General features: G+C 30.5%; 4 protein-coding genes across 9 annotated transcripts in view; 3 read left to right on the top strand and 1 right to left on the bottom strand.

Moving 5' to 3' along the window:
- Positions 1-24706, top strand: part of LOC130673051 (aldo-keto reductase family 1 member B1-like) — a 109554-nt gene that overhangs the window by 84317 nt on the left and 531 nt on the right. The gene's annotated exons all lie outside the window — the stretch shown is intronic.
- LOC130673054 (rRNA-processing protein FCF1 homolog) lies at positions 8735-23897 on the bottom strand. Of its 6 annotated transcripts, none has more exons than XM_057477943.1 (6): positions 23561-23897; positions 22611-22795; positions 10080-10226; positions 9501-9583; positions 9355-9426; positions 8735-9275 (listed from the first exon to the last, which is right to left on the bottom strand). In XM_057477943.1, exons 3-6 carry the CDS (start codon positions 10080-10082, stop codon positions 8822-8824), a joined length of 612 nt encoding a protein of 203 aa, XP_057333926.1. In that variant the 5' UTR covers positions 10083-10226; positions 22611-22795; positions 23561-23897; the 3' UTR covers positions 8735-8821. The 6 variants fall into 6 exon arrangements, with proteins under 6 accessions (XP_057333926.1, XP_057333924.1, XP_057333927.1 ...); XM_057477941.1 differs by having other exon boundaries at positions 22611-22822; XM_057477944.1 differs by lacking the exon at positions 22611-22795.
- On the top strand, positions 10693-13416 carry LOC130673236 (uncharacterized). Its single transcript, XM_057478193.1, has 3 exons — positions 10693-10887; positions 11619-12108; positions 12200-13416. Exons 1-3 carry the CDS (start codon positions 10780-10782, stop codon positions 13414-13416), a joined length of 1815 nt encoding a protein of 604 aa, XP_057334176.1. The 5' UTR covers positions 10693-10779.
- On the top strand, positions 14274-17044 carry LOC130673238 (retinoid-inducible serine carboxypeptidase-like). The gene is made up of 6 exons (XM_057478196.1): positions 14274-14310; positions 14404-14903; positions 15344-15454; positions 15523-15895; positions 15959-16191; positions 16982-17044. Exons 1-6 carry the CDS (start codon positions 14274-14276, stop codon positions 17042-17044), a joined length of 1317 nt encoding a protein of 438 aa, XP_057334179.1.

Below are 24706 nucleotides of genomic sequence, written 5' to 3' on the forward strand. Positions count from 1 at the left end.
GGAATAGCAGTGGGTAAGTAAAAAGGGGGCTTTATACTCCTCTTCTCCTCTCGTCTCTTCTCTCCCTGGTACGTCGCATCCCGTCGAGTCTCGCCGAGATATTCTACCTTTTGCCCTCGAGGAACGAGCAATGCGGAGGCTCAGGTATGCAAGATGGCCGCCACTTCTTGGGGCCTCACCAGAGCACCAGCAACCGGTCGCCCGACAGAGACAGCGCACAGTGGGTCCCGAGTGAGAGGGAGACACCACCAATGAGAGATGAATAATGCGTGGTGGTGAGACACGGGGCCGAGGGGACATGCGCGGGATACTTTTTGAAGAGAGACCGAGCCAGTAGATGATGATGATGAGAAACAAGTAAGGGAGTTTGAGTGAACAAGTGACCGACGAGATACTCAAGAGGACGAGGTGTCTCCGGTGAATTTAAGTCGTGGATCTACATCAGGACTTAGCGCATCCCATCTCTCAGAGGACCTGGCCACTTCAACTAACTAATCCGTTACCACCATTTCTTTTTTTTTATTTACTTTTTTTCACAATACTTTTTTACCTGCCCGCGTACTCTACTCTGCTCTCTGTCTTCGCATTGTTTGAGGGCTCTTATTTAAACTTGTAGTCCAACAGTTATTACAAATTCATTTATTATTAATGTAGTTATATACACAAACTTTTTATTTTTTTTTTTAATTTTTTAATTTATGCGGGCGCCTTAATTTGTATAACGTTACTTTTTACCTCTACACATTTGAAACAAAATAAATTTACTTAGAAAATAAAAAAGCCTCCATTAAGTATATACTCGATTATTTATTTATAAAACAACTCCAACCTAGTTTCCGTCGCGACTATTATCAGCGATTCAAGATCAAAGATTTAAAAGCACTCGGAGCACAACCAGCTAAGTCGATTAGACAGCATCAACTTCCATTACTGTCACGATTAATATGCAAAGTCTCCTGTAAAGATTATCGACATTAATAATGTTTAATGCCATTTACAACAAACAAATGTCCTTAAATAAATAAATATTAAACAGCCGAAAAATTTTACTCAACATCAATCGCTCAATAAATATCAACCTCATGATATTCATTAGGGTGGGTTGAAAAAAAACTTTTTTTTTGTTTTTCTTAGCATGGGGGTAGAATTTGTATCTTATAAAAAAAAAAATTTTTTCAAGAAAAAAAAAAATTTTTTACTCAACATTTTGAGGTGGCCCAATCGTTTTTAAAATAAATAATTGATCAAACGGGGTAGTCCCAACAAAAAAAATTACATGGTGTTCTAGAATCTGTAGGGTGTCCCCTTGAAAGCTAATTGAAAGTCAGGAGTTGAAAAAATTTTTTTCCTATTATTTTTGTAATTTAAGTAAAAAATTCAAAAATGAAAAGCATTTTCTTATGAATTAAAATTAAAGTGAAGTAAAAAAAAATCACATTCGACAATTATTAGATGTTTTCCACGATTTTGGTCAAAAAAAAATTTTTTTCGTTGGAACTTCCCCGTTTAATCAATTATTTATTTAAAAAACGAGTGGGCCACCTCAAAATGTTGAGTAAAAAAATTTTTTTTTTCTTGAAAAAAATTTTTTTTTTATAAGGTACAAATTCTACCCCCATGCTAAGAAAAAAAAAAAAAGTTTTTTTTCAACCCACCCTAATATTCATCATATCCCAATAATTTTTTATTAACAAATGCGCGTAATGCACGCGATAATTTAATATACAGTAAATTCGCATAAATTAATTAGCTATAAATAAATACAACTGTAGCACACATATATATATAAATATAAATATCAAGAGAGTGGAGGTCGTTGAATCAAGTTTTGCTGACGAAATAAAAGGACATTGACCGTTTTAAACTCAAAACTTAATAAATATAAATTTATATCCATATCCATCATATTCTCACATTCATCTTTATTTACATTCCTTATACTATTAAATATTATTATTTCAGAGTCTTAATTTATTTACTCTTACTCACGTTCTTAATATTTTTTTTACCTTTTTTATTTATGTAAGCGTTCAAAGGCACGTGTGGTCGCTGATGATGGAAAATCCGTAAAAAGATATTACTGCTCTTTAAGGAAATAGATCGCGATCAATTCGCGATACGATACGATAGATCGAACACATCTGATTTATGATTACAAATTGGTGAAAGTCTTCAGTGATTTCTTCCTCACACACGTACATCAACATGTGCACACATATACGAGAATGTATGTGGAGTTTTTTCCTTAGACTTTGCGGGCATTAAACACTACTTACTTAAAAAGCATTTTTATTTAAAATTTATATTTTTTTATTTTTTTCATTAAGATACTTGACACATGGTTATTCATACAGCATTACTACCAGTTGGCTCGTGCTTCTTCCTGGAATCTTATATGTCCAATCCAATTAATTAATTTAGATAAAGAATTAAAAACATTCGTTTTAAAAGATAAGATCCTATTTATTGCGCAGGAATATAATCGTCGGATTATTTATATACTTAATAACTTTTAAATAAGCGAATTTAAAAAGTTTTATAAAATAAGCGGCATTTAAATCTCTTTAGTATTTACTTATTTTTTTTTTTTTCATAATAATTTGAAAAATAGATTTTACGTAATCTTTTTAGTCGGTTTTCAATCAAGTTAAAAAAAAAATTTTGGATTAGGCGGACCGAGCGCCACCACACAGTGAGCATATTTTCTTAAGATGATGGATGATCGAGCTTCTATTTCAGAGGTATCTTAGTTTTTTTTATCCCTCTCTCTCTCTCTGTGTATTTGTGTTTATATAGATAGAATGTAGCGGTATGTCAGTTATTTTACCTCCTGTGTAGTGTATGAGTTGACCGTTTGCCCTCGTAGATTCTCAGACTCCACCTCTATTCGTCACAAATATTCAATTCACTGTTAAAGTGAACAAGAGATGTATCATAATAATATTTAATGGACAAATGGAAATATTTAACTCAAATCCCTGATCGATTCGATATGAAAATATTTATTGAATTATTACTTTTTACAAGACTGTCTTCTTGACAGATAGAAATTTTTCGTCTCTGCTTCGCTTCCAAATCAGTGGAAAGATAAAAGCCTAACGGCATTTAGTATAATTCAATTAAACTGAGTAGTGACGTTGACGGCTTGAAAGTTCACGGATCGAATCCCGGCCAGAGATAATTTTTTCATTGAAAAAAAAAAAAAGAAATTTATTTTAGAGATACAAATAATTAGGCATTGATAATTATTTCAATTAAACGTTCGGTGTCTGATGACTTGAAAGCCCGCAGATTCCGATGAAAGTAAATTTTTTAAATAAAAAAAAATGTTGGATTTTTTTTGTAAATTAATAAATAATTAATATTTAAATCTGACATAATTTATTATTAATAATTCAATTTAAATTAAAAGTAATGAATACTTGGTATTAATTCGAAAGTTCGCGGATCGAATCCCAATGAAAGTGATTTTTTTTTTATTACAGAAAAAAAATTAATGACTTATTTATATATATCCTTATAAATAGTAAAATAAAAATGAATGAAAACTTGGGCTTTTAGAGTATAAATAGCAATTGAATGTAAAATAATAAATATATATATGTCTATATGTATCGAATCTAAATCCATTAGCCGGAATGGCGATAAAGTAAAAAAATAAGTTTATGACTTAACTCGAGCTGTAGTCTTGATTGCCGTATTTATAAATATTAGTAATTGATGTTTATAAAAAAGGGTAAAAATAAAAGTAAAAATATATGTGGGATATCATTTAAAATCTATTGATGTTGATGGCGATTTCATCGTGACCATTACGAGATATAGAATTATAGATTAAGGAAAATAAAAATAAAAAAATAAAAAATGATCTCTGCTGACCGATAAATAATTAAAGGCGCAATCGAGCAAGCAATGGGGCCCCAGGGAGAATCGAAAGTGAACGGCATGCAGTTTCCACTCAATATACAAACAACAATAATAATAGTTGTAGTACAAAAACACAAACCACAACAACAGTAACAACGCGGTTGTGTACTTTTGATTAATCCAACAAACCCGATATATCTTAGAATGTACACACTACGTAATATATATATATATACATATATACATGTATTTATTTATTTATAGGCACAGGCAAAGCAAATCAAATCAAAGCAAAGCGAATAAAATCAAGCAAACAACATCAACAACCCAAGGCACGTGTACTCCAATCGAAACTCCGAAATAGGAAACATTTCTCGAAAGTTGATGGAAATTTCATTGAAGGTCTATGATATCACCCACAATCACTTTCCAAATTCAAAAAGTCATCCTAGGGGTTTAAAAAAAAAAACGCCTCCGAAAACAGATTTTTCGCAAATATTTCATAAACAAAAAATCTGTCTATCGGTTGACCCTGCGGGCCAGCCCTAAAACTTCCCGCTGTTTTCGAGCTCCTTGAGCGGTTGAGGTCGCAATCGACATTTTTTATCAAGTTCTAAAGCTGATCAAATTTTGAATTCGATTTATCGAGTCGATTTTGAGATATTTCAAAAAAACCAAAAAAAATTTTTTTTGAATTCTTTCGACAACGGTTTCTCTTGAACGAATAACCCGATTTTGATGGTTGAGGTGGCATTCGACGCGGCTTCTAAAGCTTCAGAGCCCAGTCGATTTTGGAATCAATCCATCGAGCACATTAAAAGTTATCCAAAAAAAACATTTTTGAAAAAATTTTATTTTTGGAATATCTCCGAACGAGCCTTATCGATCAAGCTCAATTTCTCACAGCTTCAAGATATTAACAAGCCGCGTCGAATGACACCTTAAAGTTCAAAATCGGTTCATCCGTTCAAAAGATACAGATATTTACATACGTACGTACGTACATACATACATACATACATACATACATACATACATACACTTGGACATCATCCCGAAATTAGTCAGAATAACTTCCTAGGACCTCAAAACGTCGACATCTGATGAAAATTCGATTTTCATAAATCGGACCGAAACCAATAACTTCCCGAATTTTTGAAAATTTTCAATTTTCTTAGCGGGAAGTTAAAAACGCCCCCGAAAACAGAATTTTCGCAAATATTTCATAAACAAAAAAAAACTTTCAAACAAAATTTGTAGAGAAGAAAAAGTCACATAAAAAAGTACAAGATATTTTTTTTGTATCAATAAAATATAACGTGAAATAGATTTAGGAAAACTAAACGTAACTTTTCCAAGAAAGTAAATCGGAAAATGTTAAATGTTTATGTTCTAATCGTAATGTATAGTATCAATTGTAAATTGCGATTGTGCTCAAGCTTACTATATATTTATATATAAATGTATATCTATCTATATATATATATAAAAGATATTTTAACTTGAGAGAGATGCCGAGTCCTCAGAGATCGGAATGCTGAGATTATAGCGGTAAGAGAGCAATGAAAGAGTATGATGAAAAAGGAAGAATATAAATTATAATAAAAATATAATGATAATATTAATATATATGTATATTTTTTATGTACACATACAATAAATAAATATGAGAAATATTTAAATTAATTATTGTGGTATTGTTTAAATTGTAAGCATTAGTTATGGAACAATGGAGTTTAACAAATGGTTAATTTAATAATAAATAGAACCCCGATAATCCAGGGAAAATCTTTAATTGAGTTGTAACGGTCGGCCCGTACAATTATTTATTAATCAAAAATAGCCATTTTTTTTTCTTTCATTTTGGAGTTTGTAAAATAACTGGAGGGCTTATCGGTGAAATACGATGAGAAAATATAAGCTTTTAGTTATCTGAGTAGTAAACAAAATGGTGGATAAAAAGTGTCATCATTAGAAAAAAATTAAAAGGATGAAAAAATTAACGGCTGAGTCCATTCACGAAATATCTCATTCTCATTATATATTTCCGTAAGCATTTACGCTAAAGTACATAAAAAATGAAAAAAGGGGAATAAGATAAAGTAAAAAAAGAAGCTATCTATCTTTTTCATCGTGCGAAATTCATCCAAAAATAACGAAGCGCCGAAGAAAAATAGAGTGCCAAAAAAAAATGTAAAAAAGGTCTTAAGAAAAGAAAGACCGTGATCGCTAAAATCGTGCATCCAATCAGCCAGGCTTTTGTGTTTCCACGAATCACACAAGAAGACTATACACCACATGTATATCTATATATATAGTGTGTGGAGGTCCTTTTTTAACGTGCGTGTTGTACTTTTCGTTCCACACTAACTCTTTTCTGTACGTATATATATATATATATATATATATATATATATATATAGCCATGATCACCCTTTTACTTGCATTGCTCTATTCCCATTCAATTCTCGCCACGGCTATTCTCTGCGATTGGATATGCCGTACAGATATGAAACCTCGAAGAGAGATGAAAGAAACAAAGATAGAAAGAGATGAATATATTTTTTCTAAATGGATAAAACCAGTCCTCTATACTCTATAACTATAAACATCAACTCACGTGTGTATGTACACACACGCACACACGGAACACACACATTATAAGATGATCCTTTGACGTTCGACAGTCTAAATCCCCTTCATCTCCATCATCTTAATCTTTTTTCTATTCTTATATAAACCATCATCTGAAATAAAAAAACAAGACCCACTAATAGCTTTGAAAAATTTATTTAAAATTGATACAGTTTAATAGATTAAATCAATTATAAGTAATAGCAAGTAAACTCTCGGTTCGGATAATTGTCAGAGGATAGGAAATCTTTGTTTTTAAATGCTAGCTCTCCTCTTATTGGTTGTAAATAATTACAAATGGTAAGATGGAACTGAATAGAACCCAGACGTTAACATTTCTATTGTTTCGAGACCGAGATATGATTAGAGAAACTCTCACTCGGTGACTTTTCTTCTTTTAATTTATAATGCGACTCTGGAGCTCTGCTCAAGTGATATCTCGGCTGTCGTCTGTCTCTTTATTTACTGGAGATAATTTTACGGATAAGTGTATGGAATTTAGTCCTGTGTTTTTTACTTTCCGATCCAAGCTGCGGGGAATAGGACGAGACTGACTGAAGAAAGGGGATGTGTGTAAGAAGAAATAGAGATTGAGGTTTCGTAGATCGGCTGGTCTAAGACTGAGCGATTATGGTTGTAATGGCCATCGAGCATCGTGGCTGTTGTTTCATCGTCGGCTGTTGGAAATGCTATGTCCCCCCAGGTCATAACACGAGATAATATCCTGTCTCAAGGGTCATATCTTCCATCTTTCTTCTCACACTTTTAAACTCACTGCTCTTGTATTTATTATTTTATTTTTTATTTACTTGCTGTAATTATTTCAAATACTTATTATTTTTAGTTGCATAACAAATTAGATTGTACTGCTACTAGCCTACGGAAATAAAATATCTATAAACTAACTTATTTTTTAAACTTTGTAATTACTAGTAATCAGTAATTAGTAATTAGAGCGAGGTCACTATTTTTGTTCTTTTGATTCTCATTTCCTGAAGGCGAAAAAAAAAAATTGGAAAATGTATGTGATAAAAATTGCTAATAAGAAATATAAAAAAGTGATTTCATAAAAAATTAGGAGTGAGATTTTTTAAAAGATATCGAAATTAAAGACAAATTTAAAATTATTAATGAATAGAGTCAATATTTAATGAAATAAATTTTTTTTTTAATTTTTAAATTAATAAGTGCATTTTTTATAAATACAGTAGAAACTCTGTAAGTCGAACCTCGATAAGTCGAAAACCTCCTAAACTCGAAGAAATGTTTCATCCCCTTCCCTCCAAGCCCCAAAACCTCCGTTGCTCGAAATTTTTACCCTCTATAAGTCGAAATAATTAGTGAGTCCCTACAAGCTATTTCTGTACATTTTTACCCTCCATAACTCGAATACATACACTTGGACCTCTTTATCTCGAGTTTAAAATTATTACCGTATGTAAGTATCTTATTAGGATTACCAGTTCTACGAAATGGTAATGGAACTTATAGCTGACGTCAGGTTTTTTGTTGACGATTGTAAAATTATCATACCTTTAGATTTAGTTAGGATTCACTGCAATACACATAAATTTCGACAGCTCCTGCTGCCTAAGTCGAAATCCTCTATAACTCGAATTTTTTTGCCTCTCCCTTGGAGTTCGAGTTATAGAGGTTCTACTATATTATTTTTTAAAATTATTTACTCTATTTATTTATAATTTTACATTTTTCTGATGTCAACTACATTCACACCCGTACTTATTTTCAAAATTTTCTATTAAAAATTTACGACTTTGTAACTACTAAGTATGAATAAAAAAAAAAATAAATAATAGAAAGAGAAACAAATACTGAGATAAAATGATGGACAGATGTTTTTTTAGCACTCACTTTTTTGACATCTATTATCTAAAGTTCGTTTTGCAGAAATTATTAAGCAATTTAAAACAAGCCTGTCATTGAAAAATATCAATATATTTACCATAATATAATTCTTGTATGGTGGCGAGATTTACCCACGGTAGCAAACCACTAAATATTATATTCTAGTGTCTAAGTTTTTTATAGTTGATTTTATACCTTATAAATGTATTTTGATCTGAGTAAAAATAAAAAATAACTTTGAAAAAAAAAAAAAATAAAATGATGGTGGTTTGATCTGGGAATCGAACCCAGGTCTTTTGATAATAAATGTTAATAATAATAATAATAATAATAATAATAATAATAATAATAATAATAATAATAATAATAATAATAATAATAATAATTGTATTTTAATTACAAAACTAAGTATACAAGTAAATGAAAATAAAAAATATATATATCTATATAATAATTATGTCCTGGGAGCCCCATAGGCATCCGGCATGCGTTCAATAGTGTAACGATGTTGGGCGACGTACATGATGGGCACACCAGGAATTTTTCTGATCCTTCGCTTCAAGTCCTTGTCGTTTGTGGCGACGATGTAGCACTTGTGCTGCGTGACCCTCTGGACTATACAGTCATCAGCGTACGTGCCCTTGTGAGTACACGGGAGTCGTTCGAATCGCGGGTCCTTGATCAGTCTCAACGCGATACTGTACTTCCGGCCGAGTTTTTCCAACTCCCCGACCACGCAATCTGTCACGTAGGGAATGCACTTGGCGTACAGACATCCCATCATGTTTTCAATTATATCGAGTTTATTTTTAACCGAAAAATTTATGAAATTTGTATCTATTAGTATGCGATACGGAGGTCCCAGTTGTGTGTTGTATTCAAAAAATAGCGCCGATGATATTTGAGGGCTGAAATTAAATCAGGCATTATTAATTACATGAAGTATTAATGAACATTAATTAATTAATAAATAGATTAATTTCTTACACTTCTTTAATTTTCAACGCAGTCGGATCCTCCTTTTTTACTTTTTTCGGCGCTGCTCTTTTATCTTCTTTTCTGGAAAAAAAATATTTATAAACGTCAGAACTCATGATTAATTAATAATTAAAATTAATTAATTGATTCCTTACATTCTTGAATCACTCAAACTTATCATTTTTTTCATTTGTGCGAATTTTTGCATCACAACTTTTCGTGTTTTCTTACTTTTACCCTAAAAAATAAAATAATAAATTAATAATTTCAAATAATTAGATGATCCTGAAGTTAGCAGACAGTTAAAATTTTTTGGATTTTTTTTTTTCAACAATTCAACTGCAAAAAAAAAATATATAAAAATATGCACATATAGAAAATTTAAAAAACTACAGGTGCAAATTTTTCAAATATTTTTTTTTATAATTTATTGCTTAAAAAAACAAAATCAAAAAATTATTAAACGTCGGCTAACTTCAGTATCATATAATTAGATACATATTTATAATAAATGTCATTACCATTTTGTAAAATTTAAAAAATTAATTGGATAAACAATCAACACGTGTAATTCTAACAGTTTATTTATCAAAAATGTCACATTGCTTTCTTAAGGTTATGATTCACAACTTATGAAATGAGTTTTCAAATTTTGTGGTAGATGGCGCCAAATATTTGAATGGTAAATCATTTGAAATCTCTACATTATCCATAAATATTTTTTGATAACTTACCATATGATATATTTATATATATATTTTTTTTCAATAATTTTCCCTGACAGCCAATTTGGAGAGAAACTGACGTCTTACAGCCGCAACTGGACACCACGTTGCCCGCAAAATTTGACACTTCCAATGAATTCATTCATAATTTCGATTCTGCAAAACAAACCCGACTTAGATTTTTTTTTTTTTAGAAAACTAATAAATAAATTATTTAAAAAAATTTTTTTTTTTTTTCAACGAACTCATAAATTATTCAAATTTGAATTATAAAAAAATTATTATTAGATTTTTTTTCAATAAATTTGAGATAAAATTTTTGAATATGACAATAATAAAAAAAAATAAATAATAATCATATTAGATTTTTTATTGTATTCAATAGCAGTAATGATTTATTCTAAAACAAAAAAAAATTGGTAATGATTTACAAATATACGAAATATTTGAGTTTAATCGAAAGAACTGACAGACGTGTTCGTTAAATATGATGAATCTAGTATTTCCAGCCCTCGGAATATCAAGAGCACTTATGTGTCAATCGATGCAAACAGAGATAGTACTTAGACGTCAATTAGTCAACTGAAAATAATTTCATTCAGTTATAACCGAGACACTTTTATTTCAGACAGATTCAGTTCATACTCATTGCGAAGCAACTTGTTCTATTTAAAACCAGTACTTATTTTTATTTATACTTTAGATAAAAATGTCGTTAGCAATTTATTTTATAAGTTTTTTATGTTCAGTTAAGTTTATTTATGGACACAGGATACTTTTATCACGGACGATTCACCAAAAACAGGCGGCTTTTACGGTAAAAAAAATAAATATTCAAAGAATAAAATTTTCTTCTACACTGATAAAAAAGTTGACTAGTTTCAAGAGAAAAAATCTTGAACCAAGAATAGCATTTTGAAGAAAAAGATTTTCTTGAGTCAAGAGAAAAAATTTTTGAGCTAAGAAATTACCCAGACAGCATTCAAGTCAGAATGACTGCTTTACGACGTATTTTTGAAGGAGTCTTCAAGAAGTCATATAATGACTTCTTAAAGGTGTCATTTTTAAGAACTTTTAATTAAGAGTTCTTGAAGACTCCATAAATAAGACGTCAGTTTTGTGACGTCTTAATGTATTCTTTTTTTAACTTTTTTGAAGTCAAAATGAAGTCAAAATTAGGAACTCCTTAAGACGTCATAGTAAGTTCATTCTGAAGTCTTATTTGCGGAGTCAAAAAAAATAACTCTTTTTAAAGACGTCTTACTGAGTTCGTTAGGTGGCGCATTCGACATCTTGAGAACTTCTTAAAGACTTCTTTAACATGTTTTTAAGACGTCCAAATCATAAATAGGAACTCATTCAGAACTCATCAAGACGTCATTTTGCTATCTGGGTATTCTTAGTTCAAGTAAATTTACTTTGGTTCAAAAATTTTATCTCTTGACTCAAGAAAATTATTTTCTTCAAAATGATATTCTTAGTTCAAGATTTTCGCTCTTGAATCAAGTCAACTTTTTTATCAGTGTATAATTATCTTTTTTTTTACAGTCGGATTTAATTGAGAAATGTTACCCGGATGTCCAATCATTTTTGCTGATATTCGAAAAAAAAAATTTACCGCTCTACAGTTCATTCAAATATGAAAAATTTGGCGCGATAAATCTAATGGATAATTTCGATAAATACAAAACGATTCCGCGGGATCAAAGGAGCCCGATAGCGGGTGCTATTTTCATGTCATCATCGCCGCTGGAACTTAATCGGACGCTAAATAATTCAAGTTGGCATAATTATGAACAGCTTTTTTTTGTCGTAGACAGTGAGAATACTAATTGTGACAATTCGAAAGAATTTTTATTGGAAGCTTGGAAAAATGATGTACTCAATTGTGTATTTTTATGCTTTGATAGTAACGAGACTCAGTATATTTATACATTCAATCCATTTAATGATTTTGCTCCAAAACCATGGGAAAAAATTTCACAGGTTATTAGTATTAATAATCATCCTTGGACATTATTCAGACAAAAATTTACAAGTTAGTTAATTTTTTTACTTCTATTCAATTAATTTTTCAGTTAATTAAGAAATTTTCAAAATTTCATTGATAAAAATTTATTTTTTTACAGATGAATCATGCCGCGGATTATTTTATGAAAAAACAATGAATTTTGGAGGGTATCCAATAAAATTAGCTGCAGCAAATTTTCCTCCATACGTTTCATACTCGATAATAAACGAGACTATCGTCAACATATCCGGCTACGACTACTTGATAAATAAAGTTCTATGGAAAAAATTGAACGCGACATACCAGATCTACGATAAATACAACGGGTCTACTCCTTCATCAACAGCATCACCAGTTACCGCAAACTCAACTCAGTTTCCAAAAAAAAATTTATCGCTCAACAAATTAATATCAAAAGAAAGAGATTTTCTGATGAACTCTCTAATTGTCCGTAACAACGACCAGAAAGTTGAATTCGCCCACTTTGTTTTGCAGACAGGCATCACCGCAGTGACACGTCACCGCGGATATTTAAATAGCGCACAAAAGCTGTTATCATTCTTACCCCTAAGTATCGCGGTACTTTTTTTCTTTACCAGCATTTTTGGCTACGTAGTGTTGAACTTTATAATAAAAGACCCGTACTCAAATAATTTTATTGACATTCTGCGGGTGTATTTGAGCTCGCCCCTGCCCAAATTACCCAGGACCTCCCGCGGCAGATTGTTTTTTGGCAGCATCCTTATTGTCTTTATGATAATAAACGCCGTAGTTCAGGGCAATTTGGCTAAAATATTCACTGGCGAAAAAAGTGTCCGTAATATTGAAACACTTGAGGACATAAATAAATTAAATTTCACTGCGGTGACCAACGACTGGGTCGGCGAGGTCTTGCGTCATGACAAAGTCAAATATATTAAAATAATAATAAACGACAGCCTGACTTGTGAAAACTTGGAGCCGAACGAAGCCTACGTTGAGGAAGAATTAAATCTAGGAAATACCGCATTTGTCGGCGACTGTCATATGCCGAAAAAATCACTGATACCGGGATTATTTCACGTCTACTATGCGCGGCATCGATGGCCACTTTTTCCAAAAGTTAAAAGTCTATTGTTAAGATTATTCGAGAGTGGGCTGAGGAATTATTGGTTTGAAAAAGTTGTTGGTAAAAAACGTCCTTATGGTCCCACTAAATACCGACCGCTGACTATGGATGACATGGGTTTTATTTTTAGTATTGCGATCATCGGTTTGTTTATGTCGACAATTATTTTTTTATTTGAATTATGGATCTCACGTAAAAAAAATAATTTACAAACTAATGTACTGTAAGAATTAATAAATATAATTTTTGAAAAATTTAATAAATTAAAATATTTATTCTCATTGATGCTTTTAATTTTTAAACTTACCGCGGAAAATTGAAAATTCTCAAAAAGAGGAACTCAGTGGTTTTGGACGATGTCCGAAAATAGTTTTTTCATCAGATGTCGACATTTTTGGGTCCTATAGACTTTGAAATCGATCGTCTGAATTTTTTTTCGGTTTTTGTTGCAGAACTCGTAACCGCTCAATCAATTTGTCTCAAAAGCACGTGAAAATTGATTAGCTTCAAAGATATCGTCGGACAAAATTACTGTTCTTTAGAGTAATGTACTTTATTTCCCGGTATCAGGCGTTTTGAGCACCTGACAAAATATCCCCGACAAAATATCTCCAGACAAAATATATATTGGAACCCTTTATTTCGGTCCAACCGTTTTTTGAGCTTGAAAAGATGAAAAATTTACTAATAATGGTATAGAGCTCCCAGAGTTCAATATCATCGAGGTTTTCGAGTTGGCCATCAGAGTCAACCGTATTTCCAGATTTGTTTTTATGGAATTCTCCGGATATTTAAAAAAATTTTTATTTTTTGGATTGTCCCAGATATCTATAAAATTCAAAAAAATTCCATTGTTTCAATGACCTAAAAATTTGGGATATATTTATCAATCTAACAAAACAAAGTCGTTAATAGATATTTTATTACTTAATAATGAGAAAAAAATCTAATAATTACACTTGATAAATATAATTCTAATTGCTTCTAACCGCTTTTTAAGCTCTGCTATAAAGAGTAGTACAGAATTTTTTTTATCACAAGTCTTCTATTATTTATCTTTCCAAACACTGAATTATTTTAAAAAATGGTTTTTACCTGGATTTTGATATATTTGGTAGCAGGTAGTATATAAAATAAATACAAAAATTTTCCAGTTATCAATAAAATAAATCGTTATGTACATAATAAAATAATCAATGGGTTGAACTTTTCAGAAAAAATCTGTTTAATTGATGGAAAAAAAGGCTTCGGTGATGGCGAGCAAGATTGGGGCTACATAACAGTCCGACCAGGTGCTCATATGTTCTGGTGGCTTTATTACGTTAATCCACCTGGGCTTAATTCTTCAACCAATTTTAATGTATTCGATAAGCCACTACTAATCTGGCTCCAAGGAGGCCCTGGATTGTCGTCAACCGGCCTTGGGACCTTCGAGGAACTGGGCCCACTTGACGTAAATCTAAATAAACGAAACTACACATGGATAAATGATTACAACATATTATTCATCGACAATCCCGTGGGTGTGGGGTTCAGTTATGTCGACTATAACTATAATTATGCTAAAGACACGACTGAGATAGCCAATGATCTCATTGAATGCATCAAAGAGTTTTTTGAAAAAATTCCAAAGTTCAAAAATGTGCCCACTTATATACTCGGGCAGTCTTACGGCGGAAAAATGGCCGTTGAATTTGCTCTTCTGTGGTACAAAGTAACTATATACATATATATTTTTTTTTTATAAAATAAGGACTCGAGTAAAAAAATTCCAAGCCAAAAAAATGATAAAATTTTTTTTCTCACCTCCGGGCGGAAAGCGTCAACTTTCGCCCCGCTCTGCAAAACAAAGTTGCCGCTTTCCGCCTCCGTCGAGGAAAAAAATACTATACACTTCTAGGGAAGTAAAGTAAGAAAGCCTCAGATCACATGTTTGTTGACCTAGATGTGTAATATACTATTTCGGTTGAAAATTGGCCGATAGAAGGACCAGGTAGTGAATACCGGCCGAAAAGTAGCTGAGCCGAAAAATGCCCGATAATTAGGCCTGAAAAAAGCTGAAAATACGCTGACTATTTATCGGCTAATTTTTGGCCTGTTTCCATCGACTATCAAGTATCCAATTGAATATAATTAATAATTAATTATTAACAGGCTCAAGAAAGTGGAATAATTGAAAGTAAATTAAGAGGAATCGCGTTAGGAAACTCATGGATTTCTCCAATGGACTCAGTACTTTCTTATGCGCCATATTTACTTTACTCAGTAAGAAAATAATTAAATATTGTTATTGTTATTATTATTAAATGATTAATGTAATTAATTTCCAAAAGGGATTCATAGATACTCTAGATTATGGAAAAATAAAACAAGTAGCTGATTTAATTAAAAAAGCTACGGAAAATAACGAATGGCTAAAAGCATCTAATCTATTTACATTTATGCTGCATACAATAGACAGTAATATAGATCTATATTATATCGTGAGAGAAAAAACGGACGGACAAAATTCACCAGGTTATACAACATCTTTTGGCTACCGTGATCCTCCACAAAAGTCTCCTTTGAAATCCGCATCAAAAATTCAAATCCACATGAATACTGACGTTAAGAAAGCATTAAATCTCAGCAGAACTTGGCTGTTTTGCTCGATTCCAGTTAAAGACAATTTACGGACTGATTTAATGAAACCCGTAACTCATATCGGTGAGTTACGATTATTTCAATTATTTGTGGATTCAAAATTTTTTATTCGAATTTCTATTGCAGTTGAAAGATTGCTGAATGAAACAGACTTGAAAGTTTTTGTTTATAATGGCCAGTATGATTTTATTGTACCGATTTATGGAACTGTTACGTGGGTCGAAAATTTGAAATGGTCTGGGACTGAAGGCTGGAAAAGTTTACGAAGGAAACCGTTTGTTGTGGATAATATTGTTGAAGGTTTCGTTAAAGAGTACGGAAAATTGAAAATGTACTGGATCAATCGTGCTGGACACATGGTAATTTTTTTTCATTGACCATCAGTATTTAAATATTTTTTGTAAATTTTCAAACATCCGACTTTTTACTTTTAGGTACAAAATTTTTGTGGCTGGAATTTTATATTTTATTTAAATCATTTAGGGTAAGAGCACCAGTACCTACACTGAAAAAAATAATCGCTAGCTGCTAGCGATTTTTAATCGTTAGCTGCAAGCGATTATTTCGATAACTTACTTATTTGTTCCTTGTATAAAAAAAAATTTAGCATCGGTATAACTTGAAAATAAAACAAATACTGTTTTTATCATTAAAATAGTTTATAAATATACATATATATATATATATATATATATATATATATATATATATATTTATAAATTTACTTCAATGATAAAAACAGTATTTGTTTTATTTTCGAGTTATACCGATGCTTAACTTTTTTTTATACAAGGAACAGATAAGTAACCAGCAGCCAGCCAGCCATATACTTTAATACTGACTCTAAATATATATAGATATAATTTAACATGAGGTGGCGGGCTACTGGTTTGGGGCTGGGTACTGGTGCTCTTACCCTACTCGACTAAAATTTTTTTTGCAAACTTCGAAAAAATAATTTCAAGTTTTACTTTTATTAATTTTTTTAAAATTAATTATTTCACTCGGTATTGCCAAGAAAAACCAGTGCACTGAAATATTCAATTTTCATCAAATTAAAAAAATATTTAGAATAAAAAATAATTAAAATTTCTTTTTGCTTTCCAAACTTTTCCAGCTTAATTTTAAAATTTTTAAATGTTTTTCTAGGTACCAAAATCTAATCCATATGCAACAAGTGCTCTGCTTCAAGAATTAACATCAAACAATTAAACAATACTTTTTTTTTCATAAAATCTATATATGTTTATAATAAACAATAAATAACAAATTTAAAAAAAACAGATGATGAGGTTTTGTAATTTCTCTTATCTTTTTATTACGTATATGTTGTATTTATATGATCCATATAAGTAGAACAAAAGATTTCGTATATTTATATATATTTACATATATCCGTATTTTTACAGTTTTAATAATCAGCATTAATTTACGTTTTAAGTGAAATTAAATTTTTATAACAATAATTTTGAAAACCTTAAACACAGAAAGCTGATGTGTGATGTGAAATATATTTATTTGGTCGTCAGCTGTGTGTTGATGTCAGATATTACGTTTAGGTGAACGTCAATTTGTTAGAACTATTTATAAAAAAAATATTTGCCGTTTATTTGTCAAGGTTAGGCTGTCAAAATAAATTTAAACTGGCAACTTGATGGTTACATAAAAGAAAACGGAATACAGTACATATTTATAAAGATATATTTATTTTGTGGGTTTGAAAGTGAACAGTTAATGAAAATAATTTTTTCAGACGAAGTAGAGGGTCAAGTGGAGCTGGTGGAAGCTGTGGAACGAGTACCAACAATAGGAAACGAAGTTGTGATAGATAACAACCAATTGTGGCAGCCAATTGTCCAAGAAGCTGAAGCAGCTGGATACAATTACGCAGAACCAGCTGAGTGGCAAAATGACCAGGATGTCCAGGAAATAGAAGCGAACTCTCTGGGTCAACCTGATGATCCCTATGTTTGATCCGAGGTAAGTTCATAGCCACTCGATTAAACACCTACTTCGCTTACGAGCCCTGGAACAACGTCTACGGGCCCAAATCAATGTTTCTGGACGGCCCTTTCATGTCAATACGCTGCGACGAGAAGAATCACCACGCGCTAGTCTCTTCGAGACCGAACTCACGGCAGTCACAGTCCAGACACCTCGTGCTCTCCATCGAGGCCGGCAACGAGAACTCTGTGGTCTGCAACATCGTCCACACTTTCCACGCAGGCAACTCGCAGAAACTCATGTCCCGACCTTGTCATGTGAACCTGCAAGACGACACTCCCGTGGCAACACATCAAGAAAACACCAAAAGTATTCCCCTGTGGAGCATCGGAACCGGAAAGCAGCTCCACAGCATCCAAGCTCATGATCCCGCGCTGGACATGGTCTCCTTTGCTACCAACGATAAGATTTTCTTGGCTTCTTTGTCGGAAAAGAAGCTACGGCTTTATAATTACGACTAGTGTTTACTTATAAATAAAATAAAAATTTAATAATCATGATAATGATGATGATGATGATGATGTTGATGTAAATGATTACCATTTACATGTTAATACACTTGTACAAAGACATTTTAATTTTTTAAATAGCGTACAAAATTATTTAGATTCATGAAACTATCAAATTCATTTACTTATTACTGATTATTAATTAATATTCTTATTGTTAAAGAAATTTTTTTGTACGTTGACTTGAAATATTTTCTAGATGTAAATGTTCTTTTTTACGTCTCGTAGATAAGTTTATCGTTTGTGTATTTTTTTTCCAATTAGACAAAATAAAATTTTAATTAATCTCAATTGCTACTGATTATAAATAATTTTTTTTAAAGATATTTTCTTAGTTTTTTATATTTATTTAGCAAAGTATTCCTGTATTTTTTCTTTTCTTCATGATATATTCTCTTTGCCAATGATACCAATTAATTTATGACTAAATTATCGGATTAATTTAAACGATCATCGAGTTTTTTGTTGTTGCTGAATTGCAAGTTTTTGCTAATTATTTTTATTTAAGTCTTGGAGTTTTTTTTTAAAGAGAAATGAGAGTTGATAAGATGTTTTTTAAAAGTTTATACCAACTTAATAAGTATACTTTTAAAATAAAATTGTTACAAATATATTTAATATTTAATAGACTTTTTTTTTTTAGTTCATCAACCAGAAGTGAAAATACAAACCGAAACCTTGGCCTCTTTTGGGTCAAGTTCCAACGAATAAATTCACAGACCCTAGTCCGGTAATTCTGAAGATAGTTGATCATTTTTCAACTGATGGATAAACTATTAATGATAATTATGGACTGATTTTTGACAAAAGACTAACATTTTATGAGACCAACAACAGATTAGCAAGTCGCTGGATATCTTTGTGGCTAATTTCTGCTCCCCAAGTTTAATTTACAGAGGATTTATGTCCAAAAGTGCTGCGGTCATGACGCAAACCAATGATTTATTCTACAAGGATTATAAAATAGATAAGGCTCTAAACAATTAATCGGTAAAAGATATTTATCAAGCAGAATTGAAGGATGCAAATTTATTCGTCTGATTTGGGAAAAACTTTATGGAATAATCAGGTTTGTTTGACTAACTAAGAATTTTAATTTTATTTTTATTTAATAGTTTTTTTTTTATATCTAGAGATTATCTTTGGGACAGAACAGCCAATTTTTATCATAACTGCCAGCTATACCAGTCAGCTCTTTATCAGAACTCACATCGCAATCTTGGAATAATTGAATTACTAAGAAAAATTAAAGAAAATTTTTTTTTTCGTTTTAAATAAATAATTCAACATTTTTTTTATAAAAATAATAAATAAAGTAAAATGTCATCATAAAAGTTCAAGTTTTTATTGACTCCAATTTCATTTTGCATGAAATATATTAAAAACTTTTTCTTATTAAGAAAATTTATTAACATACTTACAATATTATAAATAAATATTAATTATCATTAATTAATAGAAAACTCTGTCAATTTCTTTGAATCTCTGTGGCACTTGTAGGTAATTGCACACCTCAAGCGCGAAAGCGCTCACATAAAAATTTATCTACACTATTTTTATCACACCAAGATAGTTATAATTGTATACTAGCATATAGAGAATTTATTAAGGAACAATTTGAACTCAAAATTAACTCGATTCATTATTTTATTCGTTTAAAATAAATTATTTAAACTCAAGAAACCAGTGCTGTCAATTGAGACGTATGAAACTTCGTAAACACGATAACTCTCGATAGACACCATTAATCGGCTTAACTTTTTTTTTTATTGTCTTTGTATTTTTTATCACAAGAACCCTTATAAAAATTACTATCTGAATCCTTTTAATTTAATTGTAATTCATTAACGACGTAATACTGATTATTCGTGAAAAATTTAGCTGCTTTTTTTTTTTATTGTTCTTACTAATTTTTTTATTGTTTCTCTCTGTCAACTACTGGTGGACGCACTAGCGTATCAATACGTTGAAAAAAAAAAACGACATCAAGACGAAAGGCGGGATATTTAAAAAAAATTTTAGTAAAAAAATATTAAACTGAAAATAATAAATAAAAAAATTAGATTGATAATTTGTAAGTTGAATAAAAGTTCATAATAAAAAAAAAAATACATTGATATTACACAATAAAAGTAATGATTAAAAATAAAATGAGCAATTAAGGTGTGCACTTTTGGATTTTCCAACATTTCTTTTATTTTTTAAATTACTCAATGTCCTGAAAAAAAATTTTAATTAAATTATTGAATTATTTATTGTTTCTGTAGTGTAATTTACAAACAATAAATTAATGTATCATGTTCAATTGATTAGAAAACAATTGATAATTACAATATTTCTTATCAGAGTAGATTTATACATCACCTGTTTTTTAAAACTGACTCAACAGGTCATTATTATTCTCTCTGGCATGTTGATAAAAAGAATAAGAAAATAAACGACAGACAAAGAAAGAGAAAGTGATTGAGCCGTTTTACTCGATCCTACGCATGGATGGGGTCATAAATATATCGTTCGTATTAAATCTTATCACGAACTCTAATTTTAAAAAATGACCTAATTAAAAAATAAAAAAATTATCAATTCCTTATTTTATAAATTTAAATACAATATAATTTCTTTATCGCAAACAATTTCTTTTATGAAAAAATGAAAACCCTTAAACTTATTTATAAATCTGTCAATAGCGATCGGATAACAAAGACAAAGTCATTGAAAATAAATAAGAAAGAATGAAAAGTATAATTTAAGATGACACGCATGAATACTCCTGCAGGAGGTGACCAATTATGAATCGCTATTTTTACCGCGTTATTGTCAGGAGGAGATTTGTCTCTCTCTATAGAAATGAACCCGCAACCACGCGGTCATTAATGAGGGACATGCGGAAATAATATATACGCAACCTTAAAACTAAACAACGACTAATTCCGAATATATGATTCGTGAAATAATAATTGGTAAGTTTGTAATAGTATCGGTTATTAATTAATTAAAATTTTAAAAATTGAGTAATTAATAACAAAATAATTTTTTTTATACATAATTATTTTCTTAATTTATTTATAATTTTTAATTTGGCTGATGTCTGATACATTCACACTCATAGCAAAATTAATATTTAATTTTAAAAAATTATCCTAAATTTTATTTATTTTAAAATTTTCTAAATTTTATTTGTTTTTATTAAATTTATTATAAATTGGAATTCTAATGAAATGATTGGTGAGAATCATTAATTATAAATTTTCTAATTATAATAATTCATAATTAAAAATTAATTTATTTTTTAAATTTTTAATTTCATTACTGTAATTAAATAATAATTATTTTTATATTCCGCAGGTTAAACGGAATAGAAAAATCCATAGGTTAAAAAAAATTGAGTAATAAAATTGCATTGTAAGTAATGATTATTGATTATAACTACTTATTTATTTATTAAATAAACAAAAACATATTTATTGTATCACGTGACATCAAATTACGAGCAATTTGAAAAAATTAGCTATCGGTAAATGAGCTTCGGAAAACCTGATAATCGCGATGATAATAAATGTCACAATCATTTATTTGTATATATAATATATATATATATATATATATATATAAAGTAATCGGAATAAATAACAATAATTGCATTTAATTTTTAATTTTTTTGTTAGTTCAAAAATTAATAAGTAATGAAATCAAAATATTCTATAAACTTTCATACTGTCATCTTGTTGAGTATGTTTATAAAAAGGGCTCCAAGAAACAAAAAATTTATAGATTAATTATTTAAACTTTTATACCGCCTTTTATAACAACACAAACCCGTAAAAAAAATCTGTCTACCGGTTGACCCTGCGGGCCAGCCCTAAAACTTCCCGCTGTTTTCGAGCTCCTTGAGCTCGAAAACTTTGTCGAGAATATATTTTCAAGCTCTTCGAGCTCGAAAATACTTTTGTATGCCGTTTTTTTCGAAAAAATAGTTTTTTACCATTTTTCCTCCAACGATATCTCTCAAACGAATAAACCGATTGAGACGGTTGAGGTGGCAATCGACGCGTTTTATCAAGTTCTAAAGCTGATCAAATTTTGAATTCGATTCATGGAGTCGATTTTTAAATATTTCCAAAAAACTAAAAAAAAAAATTATAACAGACATATCTAATGATACCAATTCCAACAACATTAACTAATTCTATCATATAGATATGGCAAGAACAAAATTTTCCTTATTCTCTTAATGATATAGATTATTAAAATAGTATATTACACACCTAGGGAAGTAAAGTAAGAAATGTCCCAGATCACATGTAATTGTTGGCCGAAGTGAAGCCAAGGTTGTCGGAAACTCATTACAAGCTTAGGCGTTATCCCGAGTATTGGTCTCAATATTAATACCTCTCATTTTTATTTAGAATAAGGTAAGTGACCCCTCTATCGGACAGGCCCCCTTTATCAGCTACTTAGTCGAAAAATCGATATATTTCTACAATAAGTACGTATTCATGCGTAAATAGTTTTTAAAAAAAAGTAAAATTAGTCTAGTTTAGATTAAACATACTTTGATTATTGTAAAAATTCATTTTATAATGAAAAAAAAATAGTAGCGCGTCAGATGCGATTTCTGGTGATTTCTTATCAGGTAGATTAAGTATTCTTGGTTTTTCAATAACCAATTACAAATTAAAAATAACAATAAAAGTCCGATTTTTCTTTTTGAAATCTTATTAGCTCATTTCATACTAATTTTAGGAGTTGAAAATTTAATGATTTGTGCCTAATTTATATTAAAAATAAGGGGGACCGAATATAGATACAAGAAAATTACCGCTGTATGCATTATCGGCCATATTAGTTTTATTTTTTTTGAGGTTATCAGCACTTATATGCAAAATAGTCAATTTAATTTGTTAATGTCAAAATAAATATAAATATTTAGAATATAAATAAATAAATTATATACATCCGATCAGCTAAAATTTTATTTAAAAGGTGGCCGATAAAGGGGGTCTAGGCAGGACGATAGAGGGGACATCAGGAATTAAAGTTATTTTCATTTATTATTTAATTTCTAATAAATATTTTTACATCTATTTTTTTTTAATTTGAAGTTAAATGTATAAGCTTCAAGGTTCTATTACTGTTTTATACATGAATTGGTTTTTTATATTTTAATTCGAAAAAAAAAAAATATGCTTAACCGGCCGATAGAGGGGTCACTTACCTTATAACCAAATAATAATTATGCAACACAGTCATTTAATATTAAAAGTATTGTTCACAAATAATGATACTAAGACAAGTAATATAATGAAGATAGTGTCGCACGAATATCAGATACACTAAATACTAATTAATGTAATAATTGATTACTCAGGAAATTATAATAAATGAAATACACGACAGTCCGATAATATTCAAATAAAACCTGACTGAATAATTTACAAATACTACGGTAAACTAGGCTCGAGAACGAATCTACGGTCAACCGGAAAAACTTGTACTCGCACAACAAATGCTCGCTCAATCAAAACATTCAGAACTATATAACTGACCCAACTAATCAGTTGCAGTTGTCTCTATTCTCCATGGATGTGTACGATAATTATGTGTGTTATAGCCTCCTCCTAGCGGTTAGCTGGAAGTTTATTTTTCTAGTTTAGTTTATCGACGGGGTCGATTCGCCCGGGAATATTGAAATATTCAACTTCGAGAGCGCGATGTAAAAAATATAAAATAACTTTGAACTTAACTGCAGGGTCTTTGAATAAAAAGAAAATGATTAAATAAATAATTATGATTGGAGGTCTGTATTTTATCAGTAAGTTTACAAGGCACCACTTGTCGACTCGATTTCCAAAATATTTCTATCTTAACATAACTTAAAATTATGGCAAGTCCGTGCTGATGGCTTGAGTGGGGGTTGGGTTCGTCCTAGGGACTGGTCCATCTGACGTCACGTGAGTGACTCTCTCCGGCAGGATCGGATCTCCTCTTGACCACCGGCTTCGTATACTCAGCAGCTGTGCTGTTATCCGGCGTGGTTAAGGGATTTTCCTAGGGTACAATGTTTTATGGCTCCGGACTTGCCTCTTTGCCAACATTAGAGTATTCCAAGTTTATTGGGGTCTCTAATCGGCTTAACTATTTCTAGCTTAGGTACTATAGTTACAATATTTATAAATATTTTAAGTTTACAATAATAAAAAGCTTACGTCTAGTACAAATTCCATTCTTTAAATAAAAGGACAGACTTGAGGAAAATAAGTTTCCCAAGACTCTGTGTTTGCCCGAGATCTTACAATTTTATGATCTCGGAGAATAGAGAATTACTTAAGAGACCAGACCTAGTTTAAATAAATGGTTTGGA

This window comes from Microplitis mediator, chromosome 8, assembly GCF_029852145.1.
Source record: "Microplitis mediator isolate UGA2020A chromosome 8, iyMicMedi2.1, whole genome shotgun sequence".
Classification (NCBI taxonomy): Eukaryota; Metazoa; Arthropoda; class Insecta; order Hymenoptera; family Braconidae; genus Microplitis; species Microplitis mediator.

What these genes read in the sequence shown, in the direction of transcription:
- LOC130673054 (XM_057477944.1), bottom strand. An exon ending in AGTTTGAGTGATTCAAGAAT is followed by an intron (nt 9,427 to 9,500) that starts GTAAGGAATCAA and finishes TTTTTTTTCCAG; the next exon opens with AAAAGAAGATAAAAGAGCAG. An exon ending in GCGTTGAAAATTAAAGAAGT is followed by an intron (nt 9,276 to 9,354) that starts GTAAGAAATTAA and finishes ATTTAATTTCAG; the next exon opens with CCCTCAAATATCATCGGCGC.
- LOC130673236 (XM_057478193.1), top strand. Translation starts at nt 10,780, where the DNA reads ATGTCGTTAGCAATTTATTTTATAAGTTTTTTATGTTCAGTTAAGTTT. An exon ending in AAAAACAGGCGGCTTTTACG is followed by an intron (nt 10,888 to 11,618) that starts GTAAAAAAAATA and finishes TTTTTTTTACAG; the next exon opens with TCGGATTTAATTGAGAAATG. An exon ending in ATTCAGACAAAAATTTACAA is followed by an intron (nt 12,109 to 12,199) that starts GTTAGTTAATTT and finishes ATTTTTTTACAG; the next exon opens with ATGAATCATGCCGCGGATTA.
- LOC130673238 (XM_057478196.1), top strand. Translation starts at nt 14,274, where the DNA reads ATGGTTTTTACCTGGATTTTGATATATTTGGTAGCAG. An exon ending in CGCCATATTTACTTTACTCA is followed by an intron (nt 15,455 to 15,522) that starts GTAAGAAAATAA and finishes AATTTCCAAAAG; the next exon opens with GGATTCATAGATACTCTAGA. An exon ending in GAAACCCGTAACTCATATCG is followed by an intron (nt 15,896 to 15,958) that starts GTGAGTTACGAT and finishes TTTCTATTGCAG; the next exon opens with TTGAAAGATTGCTGAATGAA.